At 34.8% G+C, this 25,659-nt stretch overlaps 1 protein-coding gene across 1 annotated transcript in view; it reads left to right on the plus strand.

Moving 5' to 3' along the window:
• The first annotated feature begins 19,134 nt into the window (after positions 1–19,134).
• LOC138305036 (protein Wnt-16-like) overlaps positions 19,135–25,659 on the plus strand; it is a 42,920-nt gene continuing 36,395 nt past the window's right edge. Inside the window, exons 1-2 of the mRNA XM_069245446.1 lie at positions 19,135–19,158; positions 19,282–19,525. Coding sequence (XP_069101547.1) covers positions 19,135–19,158; positions 19,282–19,525 — 268 coding nt within the window. The remainder of the gene's footprint in view (positions 19,159–19,281; positions 19,526–25,659) is intronic.

Here is a 25,659-nt window from a genome sequence, read left to right on the forward strand (position 1 = left end):
AAAATTTTGTGTTTAATTATACACAGTGTAGGTTTATAGTGACGCATTTCAACTGGACGTTATAAGGACAAACCCTGGAGACGTCGGACATTTCCCAGATATATAGAAGATTCTCCAATGAATTCAGAAAAAAACCCTAATTGATCGACGTAAGTATACAAAAGTCTACGTTCGCATTTAATAACATTTAAGTAATAATAAACAAATCATTTACAATGATCACTTGAATTAGAACCGAATCTTGACTGGGTCGAAGACTAGTAGCGATTGTTCCGAAGTATCTGGTTGACCAAGATTAGGAGTACGGCTTGGTAGCTGATAGAATTCATTTGTTTTTGTTATCTGAAAGTTTCAATAAAACATGTCCCGGTATGAAAATATGTTATAAAATGTTGTGAAGTACATGGTGCCCTAAAATTTATATATTTTTTTCAGAAGAATAAACATCTGTCATTTAATGAAGCTTCGATAGGTTGTAGTAATACGTCTGGTATTCAAAAAGTCGTAAATAATGTCTTACCCCTTTTGATGTCAATCACTTAATGTTATATCGAATTTATATTTTTTATGAGAATGCTATTTTTCAATTTACATGGCTTTTAGGTTTTATTTGTCAGCAACAAAAATTGATTGATCGATTGGAAATGGCAATGCATAAATTACAGCCACACAAAAATATTTTAGTGACTTGATCATATAAACGTTTTCATCATGTAGGAACTTGGCAAGAGTTGACGTAACCGTGATACGATGTGATATCGTCTGAAAACATTTATAGTTATTGATGAAGCCTTATTGTATATTTGACAAGTAACTGACGGCTTTCGACGATAAATAATTGTCTAGTCATGAAAAAAGAAAATATTATCTGTGATCGATCTGTTTATTACACGTAAATTTACGTTTAAACTGTTGAAAGTGACATAGGTTTCATTGTCAATCTGGTAATTAAACATGTAAAATATACTGTTCGTCGTTCATAATTTTTATAGTATATAAAATAGCTATTTTATGACTTAAAATATATCTATGTCTTTAATAATGTCTTTTAGCAAAGTTCATCCCTGATGTCTTAATTGAGTACTATAAAAATCCAAATATTTCCAGCGTGTAAATGTTCACTGATGTCGCTGTCTGTATAACTCTGCGATTATATCAATCCATTTACACGGTTGGAATTACTTCTTTGTCCCATACATCCTTTAACAAGTCCACTTTCTTAAATGCTCACTACGGAAATTAATATACCGTGAACATTTCGAAAAAATACAGTATCCTGTAACAGTATCAGTAAAACTATCGTTAAAGTTTATACATGTATGTACATATTATATATGATATATCTAATCAACGTGTACCAAGTTAAGAGGATCTTAAGGATATGAGTGGCTATGTGACAAAGTTTATCAAACGAATTCAATAATTTGTTATGTCACGAGCCTTTGGGCCCCCCCCCCCCCCCCCCCCGCCACACCTACAGGAGGAGATTAATTCAACTCCCAACCATATAATATATGCTTTATGTACATTTTTCATATATCACTAAATTTAATCCTTGTACACATTTATAGACAGTGGGGTCGCTAAAAGGAAATTAACGAATACGCAAATTGGCCAAATTAGCGTGTGAGCGTCGAAGGCGCAAGATTTTGGTGTTTTATTAGGGGTCTGAGGGTGACCCCCGGGATGAGTTTTATGTATTTTGATGATTTTGCGATCGCCCGAAAGTGCGAGAAATTTAGTGTTTGGGGGGTCCGGGGGTCTCCCCCGGGAAAAAATTACAATTTAGAATGGCTTAGATGAGTCAACGATGCATTTTGATGAATTTGCGAGCGCCCAAATTCGCGAGAATTTGGTGTTTGGGGGGTCCGGGGGTCTCCCCCGGAAAAAAATTACAATTTAGAATGGCTGAGATGAGTTTTACGATAAAGTTTAATGATTATAAAGCGTTCTTAACATGGTAATTTTTCGATTTAAAGCTACCTGCATTTAGAAATGATAATTGTGTCGTCATAACATTATGGAACCCTACTCGATCTGAATATACCGGCTTCACACCATCGGCACATTGTTGTGTAACAGAAAAAAAATGAATTAATTGTCTCGCTAAGACATATAAAAAAATTGATCTTTTAAGAGACGTTTTTTTAATAGTACATAGAATCCCTTGATGGACATTTTTAGTCTAGTTTGTGTGTATTGAATTTTTACAATTAAGGTTTGACATTATGTGCTTGAACCTTTTAGGAAATGCGCCGCGCAGCGGAAAATTTTCTAGAATGAAGTACGAAAAATGTGCAGGAGGACCCTTTTTTCTTTCAAATAAGCTTTTTTAGAAAATTTCAGTCGGCGAAAATGGGGGGGGGGGGGGGGGGGCAAAAAGACATGTTTGCCCCCCCCCCGTCCTGGGGAAGGGGGGGGGGGGGCAGTTGCCCCCCCTGCCCCCCCGCTTCCTACGCCCCTGAATCATTTAACGAGTTTGATAAATTTCATATTCCATTATCACGAGTGTAAGATTATATATATCACATAACTTTTATTAATAGAAATATAAGTGAAACTTTTATTTTCGTTTCCAAACAAAAGAATAGAAATCCGGCTCGGTTGTGCCGTCTACTGAGACAATATATGATAAAACAATTTCCTATTATTGTTTATCAAAGTTTATTTTGTTATCATAAGACTTTCTTGAATATAGTTTCATTGTAACTGGTTTGAAATTGGATAGATTCTCGTTTAATGTTGTCGATATTATATTCCATTGCCATAGGACTGTAAAATACACGACGTTTTCAATAGCCGTTATATCGAGAAAAGTATAGCATCATATAGGAGAGGGCCTTGCCACACACTTGTACAAGGAAGTTTTTCTCAAGCAATCGCAGCAAGTTAGGTGATTGTTTAACCCCTAACAATGCCATCAACGAAGACACTTCCATTTCACTGTTATAATTATCTCTATAATAACAAAAATAGTTTTTACCGAGAACGATTGCTCATTAAGAGTAATTATTATCTAATTATCATTTTTTTTAAGCCAGATGCAAACTATTTCACCACTGAATAAAGTATTCCTAATCAAATCATAAATAATTCAAATGAATTACAGATAAAAACGAATGGACATTTTTGTCGGATGTAGGTAGAGCAATGTATTCGTCAGTGACGAGCGTTTAATTGATACAATGTTATTATCAGTACTGTGAACGTATGGGATATCAATGTTTTTCGGCCGTGCTCCTGACAATAGAATCTGGTCCTTTTAGCTGACAAACTTTTGATACGATTGTTCCGCGTCTTTTGATGTTCACTTTTGTTACCTTTGTGACAATTCAACACTGCGGGGTACTTTTAAACAATCCAGTGTTTTCCTAATCAATTTAAAATGTTTGATCAATTCTCTCTCATATTTGCTCACGACCCCTCAACCGAAATTTTCACCCACAGCGTGTAAAACATCTAAGGTAGAGCGATTGTTTCCTACCTGTATGCATTGTCACACGATCTCGTATATCTAAACACTACAGGTAAACACAACATCCACATAAGAGCTCTCTATTTCATTCATACATAATAATAAGATCATTAACTTTTGTACAAGTGTTGTAGACTTTTAACCATTTCAGCAAACTTTTGTACCCGCTGTCCTTTTCTTGTCAAATTGATACTATTGACAAAATATTGATGATTAAATACACTCGACTCAACCCTAGGGTGATAAGTTCCTCCAGCGAACAGCTATAGCGCTATGGAAAAGAAACAAAACCTGCGGTAGTAGTAGTGTAATAGTACGTACATATGTACATCACACGGTTAAAACGTAAGTATTTGACAGCGCATACTAGGAACACCGTATCGATATAACGTTTAAAGTCATATGCGCTTCTTAGCCAATCACAACGACTCTTACAATTGTACCTGTTTCCACCGAAGCCAATAGCGTGTCGAGTCTGACGATGAGAAAGACTGAATGAGTCCCCTCTGGGTTATCATATATAGATGGTGTAGAATGTGTCGGGTCCACAACACGATATTGTAACTGGCCCAAATGTGTCTGTTTTCAACGTATACGGTGATCTCTCGTTCGCTATGGTGGGTCTACCCGTATATTAAGTGAAAATGAGTTATTCTCGTTGGAGTTTTCAAGGCTGGATATTATTTATAGGAGTTCTTGTGTTAACATGGACCCCTTCATTTTCTCTAGACAGCTGGATGTAAGTTAATTACCTTGTGGTTTAATTAAATAATAATTAAATACATTAATTATATCACCCAATAATTTATTAATTTACAATATAGTATAACTTTTATGTTTTGTCTTTCTGCCGGTAAATGCACCGAAGACGATATTGTTCAACATTTTCCAAATACTTTAACATCATTATGATTATAGAAGCGCTTTTACTGATTTCGTATCTACCGTCTTCAAATGAATCTGTAAACGGATCTTAATTTGCCTTGTGTTAAAAACGCTCAATAACTATAAGTACAGGAACGTTAACTGTTTGCTATCAGAAAAAAACATGATACAATTGCGCATTTTTTGGCGTAACGCCACCATCGAAAAGTTTTCTTTTGGTGCACAAATATTGTCCGACAGCCGTATGCCTAAATGTTAATCTTTTAATGTGGCAGTTGCCTATTATCAGTGAACAGTGTAAGGTCGTTAAATTTTACCACACCGAAACAGACCTGTTTACCTATATATACAATTTCAGGAATGTTTTGTCGGGTTTACGTAATGCACGTTATATGTATAAAGATCAGAAATCGATTTTCGTTACTTATGATGAAAGAGTACTATGTATTATGTAGTGTATTGGTTAATGTTATGCAATATCAGTCTTATATATCTGTATTCTTTTTGTTAAAATTTTCTCGTATTTAAACAAATAAGAAAACTGGACAAATTGGCTTTGTTTCAAATTAAAGTAGTATAATTTTATTGTTTTTAACGCTCAGAAGCAAAGCGATATGAGAAAGTTATATCAACTTATACAGACAATGCATCACATTAAGGAAATAGGAACAGATACACATGGTTATAAGATTGATATACATTATGTAACCAAATAATTAAATTTTATAGAAATGATGTATAGGGGAAATGATAAAGAAAATTATTCATGTAAATACTTCAGTCGGCTTGTACTGATATCCCCTAATGTTCAGGAGTTTACTTTGTAATAAAATTGAAGGGGAGTGTTTCGGCTAGTCACTTTATTATAGAACAAATGCTTGTTTTTCTTGTTAATTGATTGATTTAAGACATGAAAGTACTGAAACAATAAGAGGAAACTCCTTATCCTTTGTTCCCCTGTATGAATTTTGTATTTAATAATTCAGACCAGTTAGTAGTTCAGTATGTTGTCGTAAGTCCGGAATTCATATTTTCACGCGTGGTCTCTCCAAAATCACGTGCATACTGTAAGCATAGTTAAGGTCTTAAAAACCCACAAAAAAACCCACAAAACCTTCAGAATAATAAAATAAAACTTTATAACTATATATTTTTCACATATATTAGTTTGTAGATTTTAGATGAAGTCTTTTGGTGAAAAAAAAAATCGAATTTAATTCATGTTTATTACTTTTCAATGATCTACTTTTGAAGTTAAAAATTAGTTTTTATGAGATAAACAGTCTGTGTTTATTTACATATGGCAATGATAAACAATCTGTATATATTTACATATGATTACTGTGATAATTTCATAGATAGCAATTCACCAGTATATCCCTGCTCGATCAGCCACTTGACACACCTGAATATCCCACTTTATCTATCTAGATAATGTCTGTTCTACTGTGCTCATTTTCTGAGCACGATAACACTTCAGTAAATGCACTTAGTGTTTATTTGGTTTGAAACATGAATTATTCTTAACCAGATTGCTTATAGATACATATTCATATTAAATTGCCGGAAATTAATCATATTTTCATTTATCTTAATAAGGATGTGTCTATTGTTAATTAAACTGTAAACACTGCAGCTAATAACTGGATGTAAATAAAACAAGTAATGAACTTTAATGAACTCAACATTTATTACATTTTAATTATCTTAACTTTAGATATGAATGAGTGTATTGGAGATAAAATTATTAATAATTCAGGAAATAATTTTCTTTCAGTTCTTTACAATATTCATATATAATTAATAACAACCGGTTTTTATTAACATAAAAGACACACGACAACTTATAATATTTTGATTAATTCTAAAAATAACAAAATGTTGACATGCGGTTAATTGTGTGATGAACCTATAACATGTTATGACATAATATAATGACACTGTTTGTCCCCCACAGGCACTTGGGTGTGTCGTCACTAGCCGCTGTCCCTCAGGATCGCGGCACGTGTAACAGTGTCCCGGGGCTCGTGGATTTGCAACAACAAGAATGTCTTAAAAACCCGGAGTCTCTACTATGTGTTAGTCGCGGAGCCAAGGCCGCCATTTCGGAGTGCCAGAAGCAGTTTAAATTCGAACGTTGGAATTGTACAACTTCACAGAACTACAGTGTATTTGGTCCCGTTTTGAAGAAAGGTAGGTCTGATTTAATAAAATCATAAATGTAGTGTCTTCTTTAGTTAAAAGAAATATTCCTATTAGTGTTGTAGTCTTAATAAAGATAATGAATAATCAACATAAAGTGTTTCTATTTTTGACACACAAACGACAATTTAAGAAGCGGAATAGGAAATAAACTAATTTTATTTTAATCTAAAATTGAACCATCATCAATTAATAAATTCTGATAATTTACCCGATACATTCAGTTAAGTCGTATATACTCCATCAATGTCCTTGGTTTATTATTTAAAACGTAATAGACCATTACTGGTTTCCTCTGTTTTAAGAGTAAGAAACCAAACTTCCAATGGTGTAATGTAAAAATCTTTCTCTTGACATTTAAGTAATTTTAATATGTATCAGATTCTATAATCAGAGAACAAAGAACGGAATGTTACCAAACAAAAAAACACAGACATGTGTCTAAACATAAATCGTTATTTGTGTTGAGTTGGAGGTAACTTCCCAGGACATTCAAGTATCTGTTACAGTCTGTGTTTTTTACAACGACAATTACCCATAATGTTTTCAAATTATTCCTGTCTAAGAATTTCCCATTAATGTTATTTTACTGGATCCCTAACTGAAGCAAGAAAGTATGATGCAATTCTGGTCTATTTATTATACAAATCGCACCTGTATAGGCTTGCTTTCTCCCATAAAGATAACACAATCTTTGATGCTACAACACGTTTTTTAGCTATTTACGTAATAACGATATATTGCCCTTCTAATTTTGGCTATCCTGGGCGTTGCCAAAATATGTTTCATTGGAGGTATAACATCCTTCACAGCCGACATTGACCGCGAACAGAAAAGACTTTCCAACCTTTTCTATAACATCAGAGCATTCTTTAGGTTTCTTCCTTTTATACTCCTCATTACAAGATCTCCTATCATGGTAATGTTTGAGCTCAATCACATTGTAGTGTATAAAATGAAAGTTACGTCGCGTTCAGAGCTAAGTCCCATCCCCTGTCCACAGATAAAAACCTCTTATGGATGTCACGGTTGTTAATACTAGCACAGCTTAAAACTCACTATTCTTCGGTCGTCATTGCCCAGCTCCACTGCTTTTGCCTTTAGATGGCCTTCTTTTTCCCGAATCACATCATCTGAAAACCACTCTACCATCTGGTGAGTTCTTCTATTGTTGTGACTTCCATACCACACACACGCAGTGCAGTCTTGACCTAACAGATGTTGATGCCGATGACTTTCGTATGTCTATCGTTATTGCCTCAGATGATACATTTTAACATGTTTACAAACACCTTGGACTCTTGATCATAATATCCCATATCCTATTTAGTTATGTTTAACCTTTTCCCATTTTCGTGTGAGGTTTTAGGTTGAAAAGGGTAATTGTATGTAACATTTTGGTAAACTTGATGACCTGGGGGGGGGGGGTTGTTGGTTTTTGGGGGTTGGTGGAGGGGTGGGGGGGAGGGGGGGGGTCGGACTGTCGATCGATGGTACAGTTCAATAGCACCATGTATGCTGATTGGTTTGGTAGGTATAAGGTGGGGTGTTTTGGGTTTTTGGTGTTTGGTCGGTAGTGGTTTGGTTCGGTTGTGTGGTGTGTGGGATGGTGGTGTGAGTGTATGGTTTGGTCGAATGGTCAGCGTGATCATGGTGCGTTATTGTTAAGTAGTCTGGGTTGGTGGGTGAGTGGTGGTGGTGGTGGGTTGGCGCAGCGATAACGCGATAATTGATGTTATGTGGTGGCGTGGTGGTGGTGGTTCTTGGTAGTAGAATGATAGTAAATTTCATATAATAGGTGTGGTAGGTGGTGATGTAGTGGTGTTGGTGTTAATGCAACCTCAATACACCAGTTATCACTTACGACTCTCAACACCCCTGGACTATCTCATATGTTAAAAATGGTGCTCAGTGGAACAGATCTGACGAACCAATCACAGACCAGTCAGCTTTCCCTTTGAAACTGAGAGACGAAAAACGTACGCCCCAACTTCAAAGCCATGTCAAACCACAGTGTACCGTTATACGGCTCTTTTGAATGTACGTCAAAGGACTAAATTACCTTTGTCTTGTTCTGGAGAATATCCAGGGGTGTATAGATCGTAAGTGATTATCCGAGGATGGTGTTAATGATGATATGATGATGATGATGGTGGTGTGGTGGTGGAGGTGATGGTGGTGGTGGTGGTAGTTATGGCGGTTGTGGTGGAGTGATGGGGTGGTGGTGGTTGGTGATGAGGTTATGGTGGTGTGGTGTGGTGGTGGTGGTGGTATGGGTTGGTTGGTGGTAGTGTGATGGCGGGTGAGGTGTGTGTGGTGATCGGTAGTGAGGTTTGGTGGATGGAGGTGTGGTGGTCGACTGGTGATGTTGATGTAATATAATGATGACTGGTGGTCGGTGGTGGTGGTGGGTGGTAGTCAGTGATGGTGGTGGGTGTGGTAGTGGACTGGTTGTGGTGGTGTGTGGTGATGGTAGTGGTGGTTGTGGTGGTGGTGGTGGTGAATGATTAAATCATGTTTCTTGGTTCAACAACCTTTATTGACAAATACAAGTTTTTATACTGTGATCTAATTTGTAAATTTCAGATCCTAAGTTTTATCTGGTTATCCTTCAGATAATTTACTCCCACACATCTCCAGTTTGTCGCGGCGTTAGTAGGTGTGTTACCAAGTTCTTCTTTTCGATAGATAACCGGGTGTTCTCCCTCGTAACGGCTCCAACTACAAGCAATGGCAGTTTTCTTCCTACTGCCTTCTATCAAATTGAAGCGTTTGATAAATTTAGCCCATTCCCTAATTTTGCAAACCCTGGGCGTTGACGAAAACATGTTCATGGTGAAGTATAACCATCCTTCAGCCCGACATTGACCGGCGAACAGAATAAGACTTTTCCTACCTTTTCAATAACATTCATGAGCTTTTCGTTAGGTTGAAAGCTTCTATTTAAAACATCCTCGGTTACAATATAGTCTCCTTATCATATGGTTATGTAAGTAGAGCTCAAATGCCCTAATTTAGAGGTATAAATGACTAGTTTGGAGTCGGTCACGGGAAGCGATGAGGAAAGCAAAGTCCCTCACCGTAGTCACGTATAAACCTCTTCTTGGTATTGTCAACCGGTGTAGTTATACGTTTAATAACGCATAGTTTTTAAAACAGTCAGTCATGTATCGTCGTCGCTTGCCCAAGCTTTACACTGCTTTTGCCTTGTAGATGGCCTTCGAATTTTCCTCCCCGAATCACGATCAACTGAAAAACCACTCTGTACATCCTGGTTCAATTTACATGCTATTGTTAGTGCTTTCCATCCACACCGACTGCATGCAGTCTTGACCTACAATGTTTAATTCCCGACTTACTTCCATCCTGACTATGGTCCGTACATTTCTTACAGCATGGCGTACTTGGGTAACAATTGTATTTAACATGATGACCTTGTGACTCTTGATCATAAACGTTCATCCCTATTTAGTCATGTAGTCCTTTATCCTTAGCATTGAGTTTTAGGTAGAAACACTAGTGATATACATTACAGGTGTTTGATATCAGTCCTCAGTGTCTGCAACACCATTTTGCTACTTAATTGGATCCAGATATACTTGTCGAATCAGCGGTGAATTTAGCCTCATGTATTGTATAAAAGTTGATTATTGTAACTGAAAATTTTGTGTTTTCATACGACAGGTAAAATAAGGTTGTGACGCAGTTTTAAATGGACGAGAAAAGGACAAACACTGGAGATCGATCGGTTCATTTCTCCAATATATAAAATTCTCCAATGAATTAAGAAAAAAACGTTTAATGATCGTACGTAATTACAAAAGTCATAGCGTTCGCATTAATAACTATTGGTAAGAATAAGTTAAACAAATCATTTCAATGGTCTCATGAATTGGAACTCGTGATCTGACAGGTCGAAGACAATATTGATTGTTCAATAATCTATTTTACCAAGAGTAGAGTACGGCTGGTAGAAATAGGAATTCATTTGTTTATCTGAAAGCTTCAATAAATAACATTCCCGGTATGTAAGTTTAATGTTTTGAATTACATGGTGCCCCTAGAAAATTTATAGCTCAGAAGTTCCATTTCAGACTGAAAGGTAAACATCTGCCATAATGGAAGGTAGAATAAACGTCTGGGAGATTTCAAAAGTCGAAAAAATAATTTCCCTCTTACGCCCCCATTTGATGTCATCACTAGATTATCATCAATTGATATTTAATGAGAATTGCAAATGTTTTCAACCATGTGCTTTTAAGATTATTATCTTGGCAATCAACAAGAATTGATTTATCGATCGTGAAATGGCCAAATGAAAGTACAGTTGTCCCATTTTATAGTGACTCCTGAATCATTAAAAAGTTTTTCAGCCATTTAGGAACATAAATAGTCACGTAACATCGTGACGAATGAAATCGCGTCTGAATTTTATAGTCATTGACCGATAATTGTTATAAATTCGAAAGTAAACTGGAACGGCTTTCGAACGGACTAAAATTGTCTAGTATCTGTTCCGAAGAAAAAGAAAGAAAATTTATCTGGTGATCGATCACTCGTTTATTACACGTACAGTAATCGTTAAAACTTGAAAGTGTGATGTAATTCATTGGTCCATACTATGGTTATCTGAAACACTTAAATATAAAACATTGTCGGCGGTAGTGATAAATATGTTAGAATAAATATAAAAATATAGTTATTAATTGACAAGAAATATATCTAGTGTGCCTGTTTAAATAATGTCTCATTTCGCAAAGTTCATTTGATTGTCTTAATTGAGTACTATAAAATGCCAAAAATATAGCGACGTCGAATTGTATGAAGCGTTCGAAGGTTGATCGCAAACCTGTCATAACGGGGGGGGGCTTCGATTATATCAAAGGTCCATAATACCACTGATTGGAATTAATCATGTAGTACCCAATTTGATCCTAAAACAAGATCCACTTAAAAAAGTGCTCACTACGAAATTTAAACCGTGAACTCCATTTCGGAAACAATGCTATGCTTTTAGAATTTAACATTTTTCAAGTATAAAACACCGTTAAAGTTTATACAGTGTATGTACTATTATAGTATTTCTAATCTAACGATGTACAGTTACGAGGGGTCTCACGCATAAATAGGATATGATCGAATGGGGTAATAGACAATGCATAATTGACATGCCGAATACAATAACTATGTTATTCAGTGAAGCCATTTGGGTCATTATCGAAGTTTTCGCAACATTTATGGAACGTTGGCAAGAGTTGAACGGTAACCGTGGGGATACGATATGTGATATCCAAGTCACTGAATACATTTATGGGGGGGAAGTTATTGATGAAGCCTTATTGTATTTTGACAAGGTAACCTGATCGGTCTTTTCGACGATAAATTATTGTCTAGTCATGGATATAAACTAGTGAATATTATCTGTGATCGACATTTATGTTTAATTACACGGATACGTAAATTTCAATGCGTGTTAAACGTGTTGAAAGTGAGTTCTTTATTAGGTCTTCATTGTCAATCTGGGTATAAGTATTAACATGTAAAATTATGACTGTTTAGCGATCGTTCTTAATTTTGGTATAGTATATTTAAATAGCTATTTTAATGACTTAAATAGGATTTCATCTGTATGTCTTTTAATAATGTCTTTAAGCAAAAGTTCATCCCTGATGTCTTAATTGAAGTACTATTAAAATTTAGAATATTTTTTAATAGTAAAGTAAATGTTCACTGATGTTCACATGTCTGTACATATAACTACTGCGATTATATAACAATCCATTTGGTCAAATACGGTTGGAATTACTTTCTTTGTACCATACATCTTCGAACAAGTCCACTTGTCTTAAATGACTCTAACTACGGAAATTAATTGGTACTCGCTGAAGACATTCGAAAAAATTGATCTAGTATCCGTGTAAACAGTATCATAGAAACTATGGTTACATTTTTTGTTAATAGTTTTTGTACTATGTATGGTACACATTATGTGCTTGGAAACCCATATGATTGAGCATCGGAAAATTCTAGATCAACGAAGTGTACACATGTTAAGAGGAATCTTTCAAGGATATGACCCCCCGTGGGCGAAATGGGGACAAAGTTTATCAAAACGAATTCAATAATTTGCCACCCCCTGCAGCTCCCCCCCCCTCCCGAGCCTTCCTACGGGCATATCAATCATTTAACGTGGCGTAGATAAATTTCAAATTCCATTCATCACGGGTGTAAGGGGGGGGGGCAACATATCTTTTATTAAATAGAAAATTATAAGTGAAACTTTTATTTTCGTTTCCAAACAAAAGGAATAGAAAATCCGGCTCGGTTGTGCCGTCTACTGAGACAATATATGATAAAAACAATTTTCCTATTATGTTTATTCAAAGTTTATTTTGTTATCATAAGACTTTCTTGAATATATGTTTCATTGTAACTGGTTTGAAATTGGATAGATTCTCGTTTAATGTTGTCGATATTATATATTGCGTTTTTTTCTTTTTTTTTTTATTTTTTTTTTTTTACCATAAAATGCCATTAGGGGGTGGGTGGGGGGAAAAGGACACGACGTTTTCAATAGCCGTTATATCGAGAAAAGTATTGAGCAATTCATATAGGAGAGGGGTCCTTGCCACACACTTGTACAAGGAAGTTTTTCTCAAGCAATCGCAGCAAGTTAGGTGATTTTTATAACAATCTAACCTTAACAATGCCATCAACGAAGACACAACTTCCATTTCACTGTTATAATTATCTCTATAATAAACAAAAATAGTTTTTACCGAGAACGATTGCTCATTAAGAGTAATTATTATCTAAATTTATCATTTTTATTTTTTTTTTAATCAGATGCAAACTATTTCACACACTGAATTTATAATGTAATTCCTAATCAAATCATAAATAATTCAAATGAATTTACAGATAAAGAACGAATGGACATATGGTCGGGATGTAGGTAGGCAATGTATTCGTCATGTGACGAGCCCGTTTAATTGATTCACATGTTATTTGGTTTTATCAAGTACTGTGAACGTATGGGATATCAATGTTTTTGTCGGCCGTGCTCCTGACAAAATAGAATCTGGTCCTTTTAAGCTGACAAACTTTTGATACGATTGTTCCGACGTCTTTTGATGTTCACTTTTGTTAAGGGGGGGCTTTGTGACAAAATCAACACTGCGGGGTACTTTTAAACAATCCAGTGTTTTCCTAATCAATTTAAAATGTTTGATCAATTCTCTCTCATATTTGCTCACGACCCCTCAACCGAAATTTTCACCCACAGCGTGTAAAACATCTTTCAATATAAGGTAGAGCGATTGTTTCCTACCTGTATGCATTGTCACAAACGATCTCGTATATCTAAACACTACAGTGTAAACACAACATCCACATAAGAGCTCTCTATTTCATTGCATACATTGACAAAATAATAAGATCACTTAAATCTTTTTGTACAAGTGTTGTAGACTTTTAACCATTTCAGCAAACTTTTGTACCCAAAACTGCTGTCCTTTTTTCTTGGTCAAATTGATACTATTGACAAAATATTGATGATTAAATTACACTCGACTCAACCACATAGGGTGATAAGTTCCTCCAGCGACGACACAGCTATAGCCCGCGCTATGGAGAAAGAAACAAACCTGCGGTAGTAGTAGTGTAATAGTACGTACATTTATGTTACATCACCCCTTCACGGTTAAAACGTAAGTATTTGACAGCGCATACTAGGAACATTCAACCGTATCGATATAACGTTTAAAGTCATATGCCTTCTTAGCCAATCACACAAACGACTTCTTACAATTGTACCTGTTTCCACCGAAGCCAATAGCGTGTCGAGTCTGACGATGATCGAGAAAGACTGAATGAGTCCCCTCTGGGTTACCATATATAGGATGGTGTAGAAATATAAAAAAAAACGATGTCAATTAAATTGGTCCACGAACACGATATTGTAACTGGCCCAAATGTGTCTGTTTTCAACGTATACGGTGATCTCTCGTTCGCTATGGTGGGTCCCTACCCGTATAATTAAGTGAAAATGAGTTAACTTACTCGTTGGAGTTTTTCAAGTAGCTGGATATTATTTATAGGAGTTCTTGTGTTAAACATTGTAGACCCCTTCATTTTCCTCTAGACAGCTGGATGTAAGTTAATTACCTTGTGGTTTAATTAAATAATAATTAAAATACATTAATTATTTCAGTGAATCACCAATAATTTATTAATTTACAATTATCAGTATAACTTTTATGTTTTGTTCTTTCTGCCGGTAAATGCACACCGAAGACGATATTGTTCAAACATTTTTTCCCAAATACTTTAACATCATTCATGATTATAGAAGCGCTTTTAATTTTTCTGATTTCGTATCTACCGTCTTCAAATGAATCTGTAAACGGATCTTAATTTGCCTTGTGTTTAAAAACGCTCAATAACTATAAGTACAGGAACGTTAAACTGTTTGCGCTATCCAGAAAAAAACATGATACAATTGCGCATTTTTTGGGCGTAACGCCACCATCGAAAAGTTTTCTTTTTGTGCACAAATATTGTCCGACAGCCGTATATGCCTAAATGTTAATCTTTTTAATGTGGCAGTTGCCTATTATCAGTGAACAGTTTTAGGTCGTTAAATTTTTACCACAATAAGTATACACCGTGCTTGAAACAGACCTGTTTACCTAATATATACAATTTCAGGAATGTTTTTGTCGGGTTTACGTAATGCACGTTATATGTATAAAAGATCATGAAAATCGATTTTTTCGTTACTTTATGATGAAAGAGTACGTTGTATTATGTAGTGTTTTGACTATTGTTAATGTTATGGTCCAAATATCAGTCTTATATATCTGTATTCTTTTTTAGTTAAAATTTTCTCGTATTTAAACAAATAAGATAAACTGGACAAAAATTGGCTTTGTTTCAAATTAAAGTAGTATAATTTTATTGTTTTTTTTTAACGCTCAGAAGCAAAGCGATATGAGAAAGTTATATCAACTTATACAGACAATGCATCACAGTAAAGGAAATATTTAACAGATACACATGGTTATAAGATTGGTATACATTATGTAAACCAAATAATTAAATTTTATAGAAATGATGTATAGGGGGAAATGATAAAGAAAATTATTCATGTAAATACTTCAGTCGGCTTGTACTGATATCCCCTAATGAATGTTCAGCGAGTTTACTTTGTAATAAAATTGAAGGGGAGTGATTTCGTCTGTAGTGTTTCGAGACTAGTCACTTTATTATAGAACTAAATGCTATAGTTTTTCTTGTTAATTAATTGATTTAAGACAATGAAAGTACTGAAAAACAATAAGAGGAATACTCCTTATCCTTTGTTCCCCTTGTATAAATTTTTGTATTTAATAATTCTCAGACCAGTTAGTAGTTCAGTATGTTTGTCGTTAGTCCGGAATTTCATTATTTTTCACCATCACGCGTGGTCTTGTCCAAAAGCACGTGCATACTGTAAAGCATTAGTTAAGGTCTTAAAAACCCACACACACAAAAAACCCACAAAACCCTTCAGAATAATAAAATAAAACTTTATAACTATATATTTTTCACATATATTAAGTTTGTAGATTTTTAGATGAAGTATATTTTGGTGAAAAAAAAAAACGAAAATCGAATTTCAACATTTCATGTTTATTACTTTTCAATGATCTACTTTTGAAGTTTAAAAATTAGTTTTTATGAGAGATGAACAGTCTGTGTTTATTTACATATGGCTATGATAAACAATCTGTATATAATTTACATATGATTTACTGTGATAATTTCATAGATAGCAATTTCACCAGTAGTATATCCCTGCTCGATCAGCCACTTGACACACCTGAATATCCCCACTTTATCTAAGAGATAAATGTCTGTTCTACTGTGCTCATTTTCTGAGCAAACGATAAACACACTAACACTCAGTAAACATGCGGGCTTAGTGTTTATTTGGTTTGAAAAAAACATGAATTATTCTTTAACCCAGATTGCTTATAGATACATATTCATATTCAAATTGCCGGAAATTAATCATATTTTCATTTATCTTAATAAGGATGTGTCTATTGTTAATTTAAACAATGCAGTGTTTCTAATCTGGATGTAAAAAAAAAGTAATGAACTTTAATGAACTCTCAACATTTATTACATTGGTACATTTTAATTATCTTAACTTTAGATATGAATCTGAGTGTATTGGAGATAAAATTATTAAATAATTCAGGAAATAATTTTCATTTCCAGTTCTTTACAATATTTGCATATATAATTAATAACAACCGGTTTTTATTAACATAAAAGACACACGACAACTTATAATATTTTGATTAATTCTAAAAATAACAAAATGTTGACATGCGGTTAATTGTGTGATGAACCTATAACATGTTATGACATAATATAATGACACTGTTTGTCCCCCACTAGGCACTTGGGTGTGTGTCGTCAAATAGCCGCTGTCTGACCTCAGGACATCGCGGCACGTGTAACAGTGTAGTGTCCACAGCGGGGGCTCGTGGATTTGCAACAACAAGAATGTCTTAAAAACCCGGAGTCTCTAACTATGTGTTAGTCGCGGAGCATAGTTACAAGGCCGCCATTTTCGGAGTGTAGTTAGTGCCTTTGACAGTTTAAATTCGAACGTTGGGAATTGTACAACTTCATGCAGAACTACAGTGTATTTGGTCCCGTTTTGAAGAAAGGTAGGTCTGATTTAATAAAATCATAAATGTAGTGTCTTCATTAGTTAAAAGAAATATTCCTATTAGTGTTGATAGTCTTAATAAAGATGATAATGAATTCAACATAAAGTGTTTCTATTTTTGACACACAAACGTTTTTAAGAAGCGGAATAGGAAATAAACTAATTTTATGTTTAATCTAAAATTGAAATCATCATCAATTATGTATAAATTCTGATAATTTACCCGATACATTCTAGTTAAGTTCGTATATACTCCATCAATGTCCTTGGTTTATTTATTTAAAACGTAATAGACCATTACTGGTTTCCTCTGTTTTAAGAGTAAGAAAAACCAAATACTTCATAAATGGTGTAATGTAAAAATCTTTCTCTTATACATTTATAATTTTAATAATGTATCACAAGATTCAGTATAACTTTTATGTTTTGAAACAAAGAACGGAATGTTACCAAACAAAAAACCTTTAAACAGACATTATTAAACATAAATCGTATAATTTGTAGTTTGAGTTAGAGGTAACTTCCCAGGGGACATTTAAAGTATCTGTTACAGTCTGTTTTTACAAACGACAATTACCCATAAAATGTTTTCAAATTATTCCTGTCTAAGAATTTCCCATTAATGTTATTTTGTTGGATCCCTAACTGAAGCAAGAAAGTATGATGCAATTCTGGTCTATTTATGGCCGTATACAAATCGCAACCTGTATAGGCTTGCTTTCTCATAAATAATATAACAGCAATCTTTGTGATATTGTTAAACACGTTTTTTAGCTATTTACGTATTAATAAGTGGAATTCGATTTTAATTTTAAAACAAAACAAAGCATAAAGTGTTGTTTTTAAGGCCATTGACATAAAGACAATTTCTAAATGTATGGGTAGTGGTTTATAATATAAATCGACTCCAAATTTTTAAATTTTCGATGCCTGCCCTATATAACGTACCAAAGTAAAATAACTGTTTAAAAAGGTAATTATTATTACTTATATACATATATCACTTTATAATTTTTCAATCCACCACACTAGACAGAATTTTAACATTTTCACGTTGACTTTATTTTTATAATATAAATAACAGGAAATATGCATTTAGAAATATAAGAAAATCTGTGGTTTGTGATAAAATTGGAACTTTGTTTAAAATTTCTAAAGTAAGTAATTTTAGTACCATTTTATAATGCCGACTATGATGAGACCACAGGACTTAGGGCCGAAAGATTATCAGCTTGCACGCTAACAATGCATCCTATAAAAGAAATAACATTCAAGATGCAATACATGGCAGGTCTTAATTAAGCCGATAACGCAGCCCGAAATGAAGGGGAATTGTTAACCTGTCTATAAAATACACAAGTGTATAGGATATTACAGAAGCTAAATCGGCCAAATGATTCATGTAGGGACAAAAGCATATTGATCAGTACCCCCTAGCAAAAGAAAATCACTAGGCCGCTATCCATGAGATGTACTGTTGAATAAAATTGAAGGGGAGTGTTTTTCGCAAACCAGTATATGCCTCTTGTGGTTTAACACGCCCAGGGTAAATACCCATTGTATTTAGAGAAATCAGCATAGGTCCATTTAATATTACCCGAATCGTCCTTAATGATGTTACTTACTATGGTTTTGTAAATGATTCTTTTATATGTTCAACATGCAGAAAAAGTATTTATTTTCAAATCTAACAGACATGAAATAAATATCAATTTTCACACGATCAATAAAGTTTTGACTTAAAAGCCTCAGTATTATGTCATACATACAGGGGGGGATAGTTAAGGTTGCTATAAAACCTACACATACAAAAAACCTACAAAAGTGTTGTATATACAGTTCCACTATGGCTTTACCGCCGGTTGTACAGGTTTGGAAATTTTTGAGAAACCTCAAGTTTGTGTTAGGGGGACGAAAGATTAATAGACATTTAAACGTTCCATGTGCTAATACGCAAAATAGTAACATTTGTATATTAAGTCTATATGGCTAGCGAAATCCCATTCGGGGTGTGTCGTCACTAGCCGCTGTCCCTCAGGATCGCGGCACGTGTAACAGTGTCCCGGGGCTCGTGGATTTGCAACAACAAGAATGTCTTAAAAACCCGGAGTCTCTACTATGTGTTAGTCGCGGAGCCAAGGCCGCCATTTCGGAGTGCCAGAAGCAGTTTAAATTCGAACGTTGGAATTGTACAACTTCACAGAACTACAGTGTATTTGGTCCCGTTTTGAAGAAAGGTAGGTCTGATTTAATAAAATCATAAATGTAGTGTCTTCTTTAGTTAAAAGAAATATTCCTATTAGTGTTGTAGTCTTAATAAAGATAATGAATAATCAACATAAAGTGTTTCTATTTTTGACACACAAACAATTTAAGAAGCGGAATAGGAAATAAACTAATTTTATTTTAATCTAAAATTGAACCATCATCAATTATGTATAAATTCTGATAATTTACCCGATACATTCAGTTAAGTCGTATATACTCCATCAATGTCCTTGGTTTATTATTTAAAACGTAATAGACCATTACTGGTTTCATCTGTTTTAAGAGTAAGAAACCAAACTTCCAATGGTGTAATGTAAAAATCTTTCTCTTGACATTTAAGTAATTTTAATATGTATCAGATTCTATAATCAGAGAACAAAGAACGGAATGTTACCAAACAAAAAAACACAGACATGTGTCTAAACATAAATCGTTATTTGTGTTGAGTTTGAGGTAACTTCCCAGGACATTCAAGTATCTGTTACAGTCTGTTTTTACAACGACAATTACCCATAATGTTTTCAAATTATTCCTGTCTAAGAATTTCCCATTAATGTTATTTTACTGGATCCCTAACTGAAGCAAGAAAGTATGATGCAATTCTGGTCTATTTATTATACAATTCGCACCTGTATAGGCTTGCTTTCTCCCATAAAGATAACACAATCTTTGATGCTACAACACATTTTTGGCTATTTACGTAATAAAGGAATGTCGATTTTAATATAAAACAAAACAAAACATAAAATGTTGTTTTTAGGCCATGACAGAAAGAAATTTCTAAATGTATGAGTAGTGAATATATAATATATAATCGAGCCAAATTTTTAATTTTCATGCCTGCCCTATATAACGTACCAAAGTAAATAACTGTTTAAAAAGGTATTATTATTACTTATATACATATATCACTTTATAATTACTCCACCACAAGACAGCTTTTAAAACATTTTCACGTTGATTTTTTTAATATAAATAACAGGAAATATGCATTTAGAATATAACGAAATCTGTGGTTTGTGATAAAATTGGGAACTTAATAATTTCTAAAGAAATGTGAATATTAGTACCAGGTGTAATGCCGACTATGATGAGACCACAGACTTAGGGCCGAATAGATTAACAGCTTGCACGCTATAAATTTCCTATAAAAGTACACATTCATGCAATACTGGCGGTCTTAATTAAGCCGATACGCAGCCGAAATGAAGGGCAACCTGTCTATAAATACAAGAGATAGGATATTACAGAAGCTATATCTCTCAAATGACAGTTTGTTGGTACCCAGCAATCAACACTAGGCGCGCTCCATGATGTTGAAACCACACCGTATATGCCTCTTGTGGTCTAAGGGTCCATTTGTATTTAGAGAAATCAGCATGTTCCATTTATATTACCCGAATGTCTTTTGATGGAACTTACTATGGTTTGTGTATGTCTTTTATGTTCAAATGCAGAAAAGTATTTTTCAAATCTAGACAGACATGAAATATATTCAGATCACAGTATATGACTGCCCTAGTATCGTCATAGTTGTTAAGTTGCTATCTGACAGAGCCTTGAAGTGTTGAAGTACTCTGCTGCCGCGGTGTAAGGTTGTTTGAGCAATTTGTCGGGGACGAAAGATTAGATAGACTGAGGTTTAAACGTTTCCGTGCTATACAGTGCTCACATGTATATCTAAGTCTATAAGCGAATCCCATTCACAACTTCGCACCTTGAGACCGATCCTTTTACTCTTGTCTGTTAACTGAAATGAATTATATTTAGGGGTATATATACCCTTTTAAAAGGATCACTATATTTAATGAATATCCTTGTATCTAAAACATGGGCATTAAGCGTTGACGGAGATAGGCTCGCTTAGCAAACGGCGCGAGCTCACGCGGTAAACACACCGTTTTGAGGCAATCGGACATTCTCTATGTGACTCAATATATAAACATCTCAGAGATATAGTAGAAAGATATTTCTATCTGTGCGTTCTGCTTTGTCGATCATCCATATCTAGTGTGCATGTATATCGCTGAAAACAAATTTTGATAATGAGCGTTTCGTTACATTTGACGCGTCACGGGACGTTAACTGTTCATAAGGTAGTGTTAGTTTGTGACGGTACGACAGATAGCCTTATCATCACCAGGAGTATAGCTAATTAGTATATTTAATAGAAAAAACAACTTTAGGCAAATTAAATACGGAAGTCACTTATGGTATGTCGTTCTTACAGGTATGTTTTTAAAAACATAAATATTTCTCATCTGATATATTTCATTGACATACGAATACGTGTCTGATATACATTTAAGGAATATGATTGGGCGACCAACATGGCTTGTCCTCTCCATTAGTATGTATATACAACCTCTTCTTTAATGGTACAACATAAGAAAAATGATTGACTCTGGCAGACTGGCACCGTTATTATCGCTATGTAAATTGGTTTTAAAGTTGCCCTAAAACGCATAAAAAGTCTTGCTGTTTAAAAAAACTCGCGGTCAGCCATGTTAGGCCTGTACGAAGACACAATATGGACGCAGCCCACCCGTATTCAAATTAATGAAATATATGGTAATAGGTTCGAAAGAGTATGCAGCGTTCGATGTAATGACACGTGACAAAATTCACTTCCGGTCTAGCGCACTTGGAATTTTGCATTATGTCGGGTTGCTATGGAAGCACGAGCTGTGTGGAAGACATGCAGCCTTTTGATGTGTTTTCATTATCCACTCAGTAGCTGAGGAGTAATAACAGTTAATAGACACTTGGTTTAATTGGAATTTAGCTGACAACAAGTCTGCAGACATGGTCGTCTGTCCTCCGATCAAACTTCATTGCACAACCGATCCAAATAGTTGTGGTACAGGGCGTCATAATACATTGGCTCTGTCGACCGCCATGTTGAAAGTTCAACTAGCTTCCTCTCCGATAAATTGTTCACTAATGTATGCTTTCTATTCATTCACCACGCGAATGGACACTTAATGACATTTTAAATCGAACATTTACGGTATAGATCTCATTGCTGGGAGTGGATGGGACAAACGCACACTGGCTAACCGAATGCTATAGCGCTCTCAATGGACATTTGATTTAAATAGAAATACATTTTTATTGACCCAAACCCACCTGATCATTAGAGCTATTTTAATGCAGTAAGGATATACAATCTTGGATTGTATCAACAACATTCTTCTCCCCTGAATTTGCATTGGATATGCATTGTCAATCTAATTTATTAAGTATCATATGTAATGATATTATTTCGAAAGTGACTCAAATATCCACTGTAGAAACGTTTTTGTATAAGAATGTTTCGGGTACTGTCATATTTCACCAAATCAACGAGACATTCTTTTTAAGTATCACTGTTAGCAAGACTTTTCGACATTATCTTCTAGATCAGAACTTACACCGCCCCCTATCGCGAGCCACGTGTGTTTTTGCTTTATATATTACAACATTTGAAGGTCGGTGTAGCATGCGTTAAACAACGTGGCCACATCTCCTCTGTACAGCTATGTCCTCGACAGAATCAGCCAAGTCTATTAGGGCATGAATCCATACCTGTGTACTGTTCACACACACAACACCAATGCACGTTCTTTGCGTTTTTGCCGTTGTAATTATCAAAACGAGGCTAGTCCGTATGATGTAATCTTTCATCAAGTTTGGGATGAAAGAAGTAGAGATCAGAAACAGCTTATTTCTTGTGCTGACACAGAAAATGCGCCGTATTTGTGAGTGACCGTACTCTAAGGAAAACCTTTATCACAACAGCTGACTAGGATATATAATTCAGCAAGTGAACCAGTAAATCTTTCTTCAAAAACTCAATAGGGATCCTTTGAAATTAAGATATTATACCGCAACTGTTACATCATGTAAACGATTTACTGCAATATCATAGTAAAATAGCGTAACAGCAGATGCTACTGAGAACGTTCAGTAGTATATTTTATTACAAATATCTTACTTTTCAGTAATATAACAAGATTAGGTCAATTTCATAAAAAAATGCATATCTTTCGATTTTGATGAAAGTCTCTAGAAAGTCACTGTTTATAAGCAGTTTTTTCTTCAAAAAAAATAAACCGGTCAATCAGATGTTTAGCTCTCTAGGTCTTGTCAATAAGGCTGAAAACCTATGGTTGTAAAACGGATGACGCCAATAATTAAACGTGTTCCATACTCTAAAGCATGGTTTAGAATTAATTAATCTTTATTGCTCTCCTCGATTTAGTATTAACCGTAAACTATAATTTTTGTATTTGTTTACGCACAGAAACAGCGAGACATCCGCAAATACCCCTATGATACTACTGACCTTGCGTTAAAGGTTAAGTACTGTGACGTCATGGTGTATCGGGCGATATTATCTAATCTTGAGATTATATAAGTTAAGTTGTTTTTTATCAAGGGTTAAGTATATCATCTGCTTCATCAAGTGTGTTATCTGTCGCTGTTTGTTTATATTATCGGCTATGATTTTATGACGTTTGTATTTCTGCTCTTGAGACTGTTTCCTGTGGTGTTAGTATTGCGTAACTAGCACCACTTTTACATGTCGGGGTAGGGTAGTATGCCATTTAGACAGCAGTTTCATTGTACTTACATAATTAAATTTCCAAACTGCTAAATGAGAAATTCCTGGAAATATCATTCAGCTGCCATAAACGCCTTTAAATACCCAAGGGAAATTGAAGTAATAGAAAAACTTGCATATACAAATGTACATATAGATTAATACAATGTTATCACAGATTGTTGTTCTTAACACGGAACGGTGTATGGAATTTTTTTATGATGTTGGTCAAAGGTGGAAATAACGGCAAATGGTGTAAAAACTAACTGGTTGGGCCTTTTCCATGGAAATAGTTCAAAATATATGTCATCACAATGTCCTTGTATTGAACCGCTTCACATCAGTTACTCCTGTAAACAATATATCTTATATAATTGTATAAATCATATGAAGTAATGTACATAAAAGTTCACATTATAGGTCACAGTGACCTATTTTTGTGATCCGATACGCCGACTCAAAATAGCGCTAACGGAGGCAAAAACTGTCAGCGACTATTGCATGGTTAAAACACTCAATTTAGGCTTCATATCATTATAGCAGATCAAGTCGCCACCCGTGTGTGGTTGGCTATCTAACCGAGAGAAGCTGACAGCTTTATTGGGTAGTTTAAATAGTGTGTCCTAGAGTAAAAAGGACACATTTTTGTCATGTCAATTCAGTTTTTATGATATTTACATATTTGTTGTATTTCACCAAGGTCCCTAGATTAATTTCAAATATAACGTTTTTTCTTTCTTTTTATTGACGTTAAACATTTGCTAATGGTTTTAAAGAATGTAAGAATGTTAGCTATTTTTTCGAGGCCAATTTTATTACATTTTAAGTTGAAATATCAAGATATCAGATAAATCTAATATTGCGGTTTTTTCACAAAGCATTTTAATAAGGGGAATTCTGATGCGTGAATTACTAACTGCATCTAAAAAGTACTGTGGATTAATCATGGAAAGGATTCTTCGGAAATTATTGGCAATTTACGTTAGCCAGCATCGTCGGAAGCCCACGATCACCACTCTATCGTTTCAGCGGTAACCCATGAGTTTTTGATGATGGTTAGCTAGGAACCAACGACAATTTATCAGCTTTGTAATTAAACAAACATTTATGTGACGGCGATCAGTGTAAATCGTCAATGTCACGAACACGTTTGAACGTACACTGTTTGCAGATTTTAATATTTGTGTCGGTCGTGTAACGGCCTACTGACAAGTTGAAAGTCATTTTGGACTAAAGAGCGTTTAACTTATCTCCAGGGATAGATATTTATTTGTCTTTGATAAACGATATCGTTAATAAATCACAATGATGAGTTGAAATTGATTCCAATTACTCCATGTAAAATAATTGATCTCGACACGCTAGACTTTCATTTCGCGGTCTGGCGCGATCGTCTGCTGGTTGCGTGTGTTGTTTCTCAGCGGGACAACTACAGCAACAAACGCACATGTTCACATTCACTTTCTTGTGTCAACCACACCAATCCGCCCTGGAAAGCATGAATTGTAAATCAAATTA

The sequence above is a fragment of the Argopecten irradians genome, chromosome 12 (genome assembly GCF_041381155.1).
Source record: "Argopecten irradians isolate NY chromosome 12, Ai_NY, whole genome shotgun sequence".
Lineage (NCBI taxonomy): Eukaryota > Metazoa > Mollusca > Bivalvia > Pectinida > Pectinidae > Argopecten > Argopecten irradians.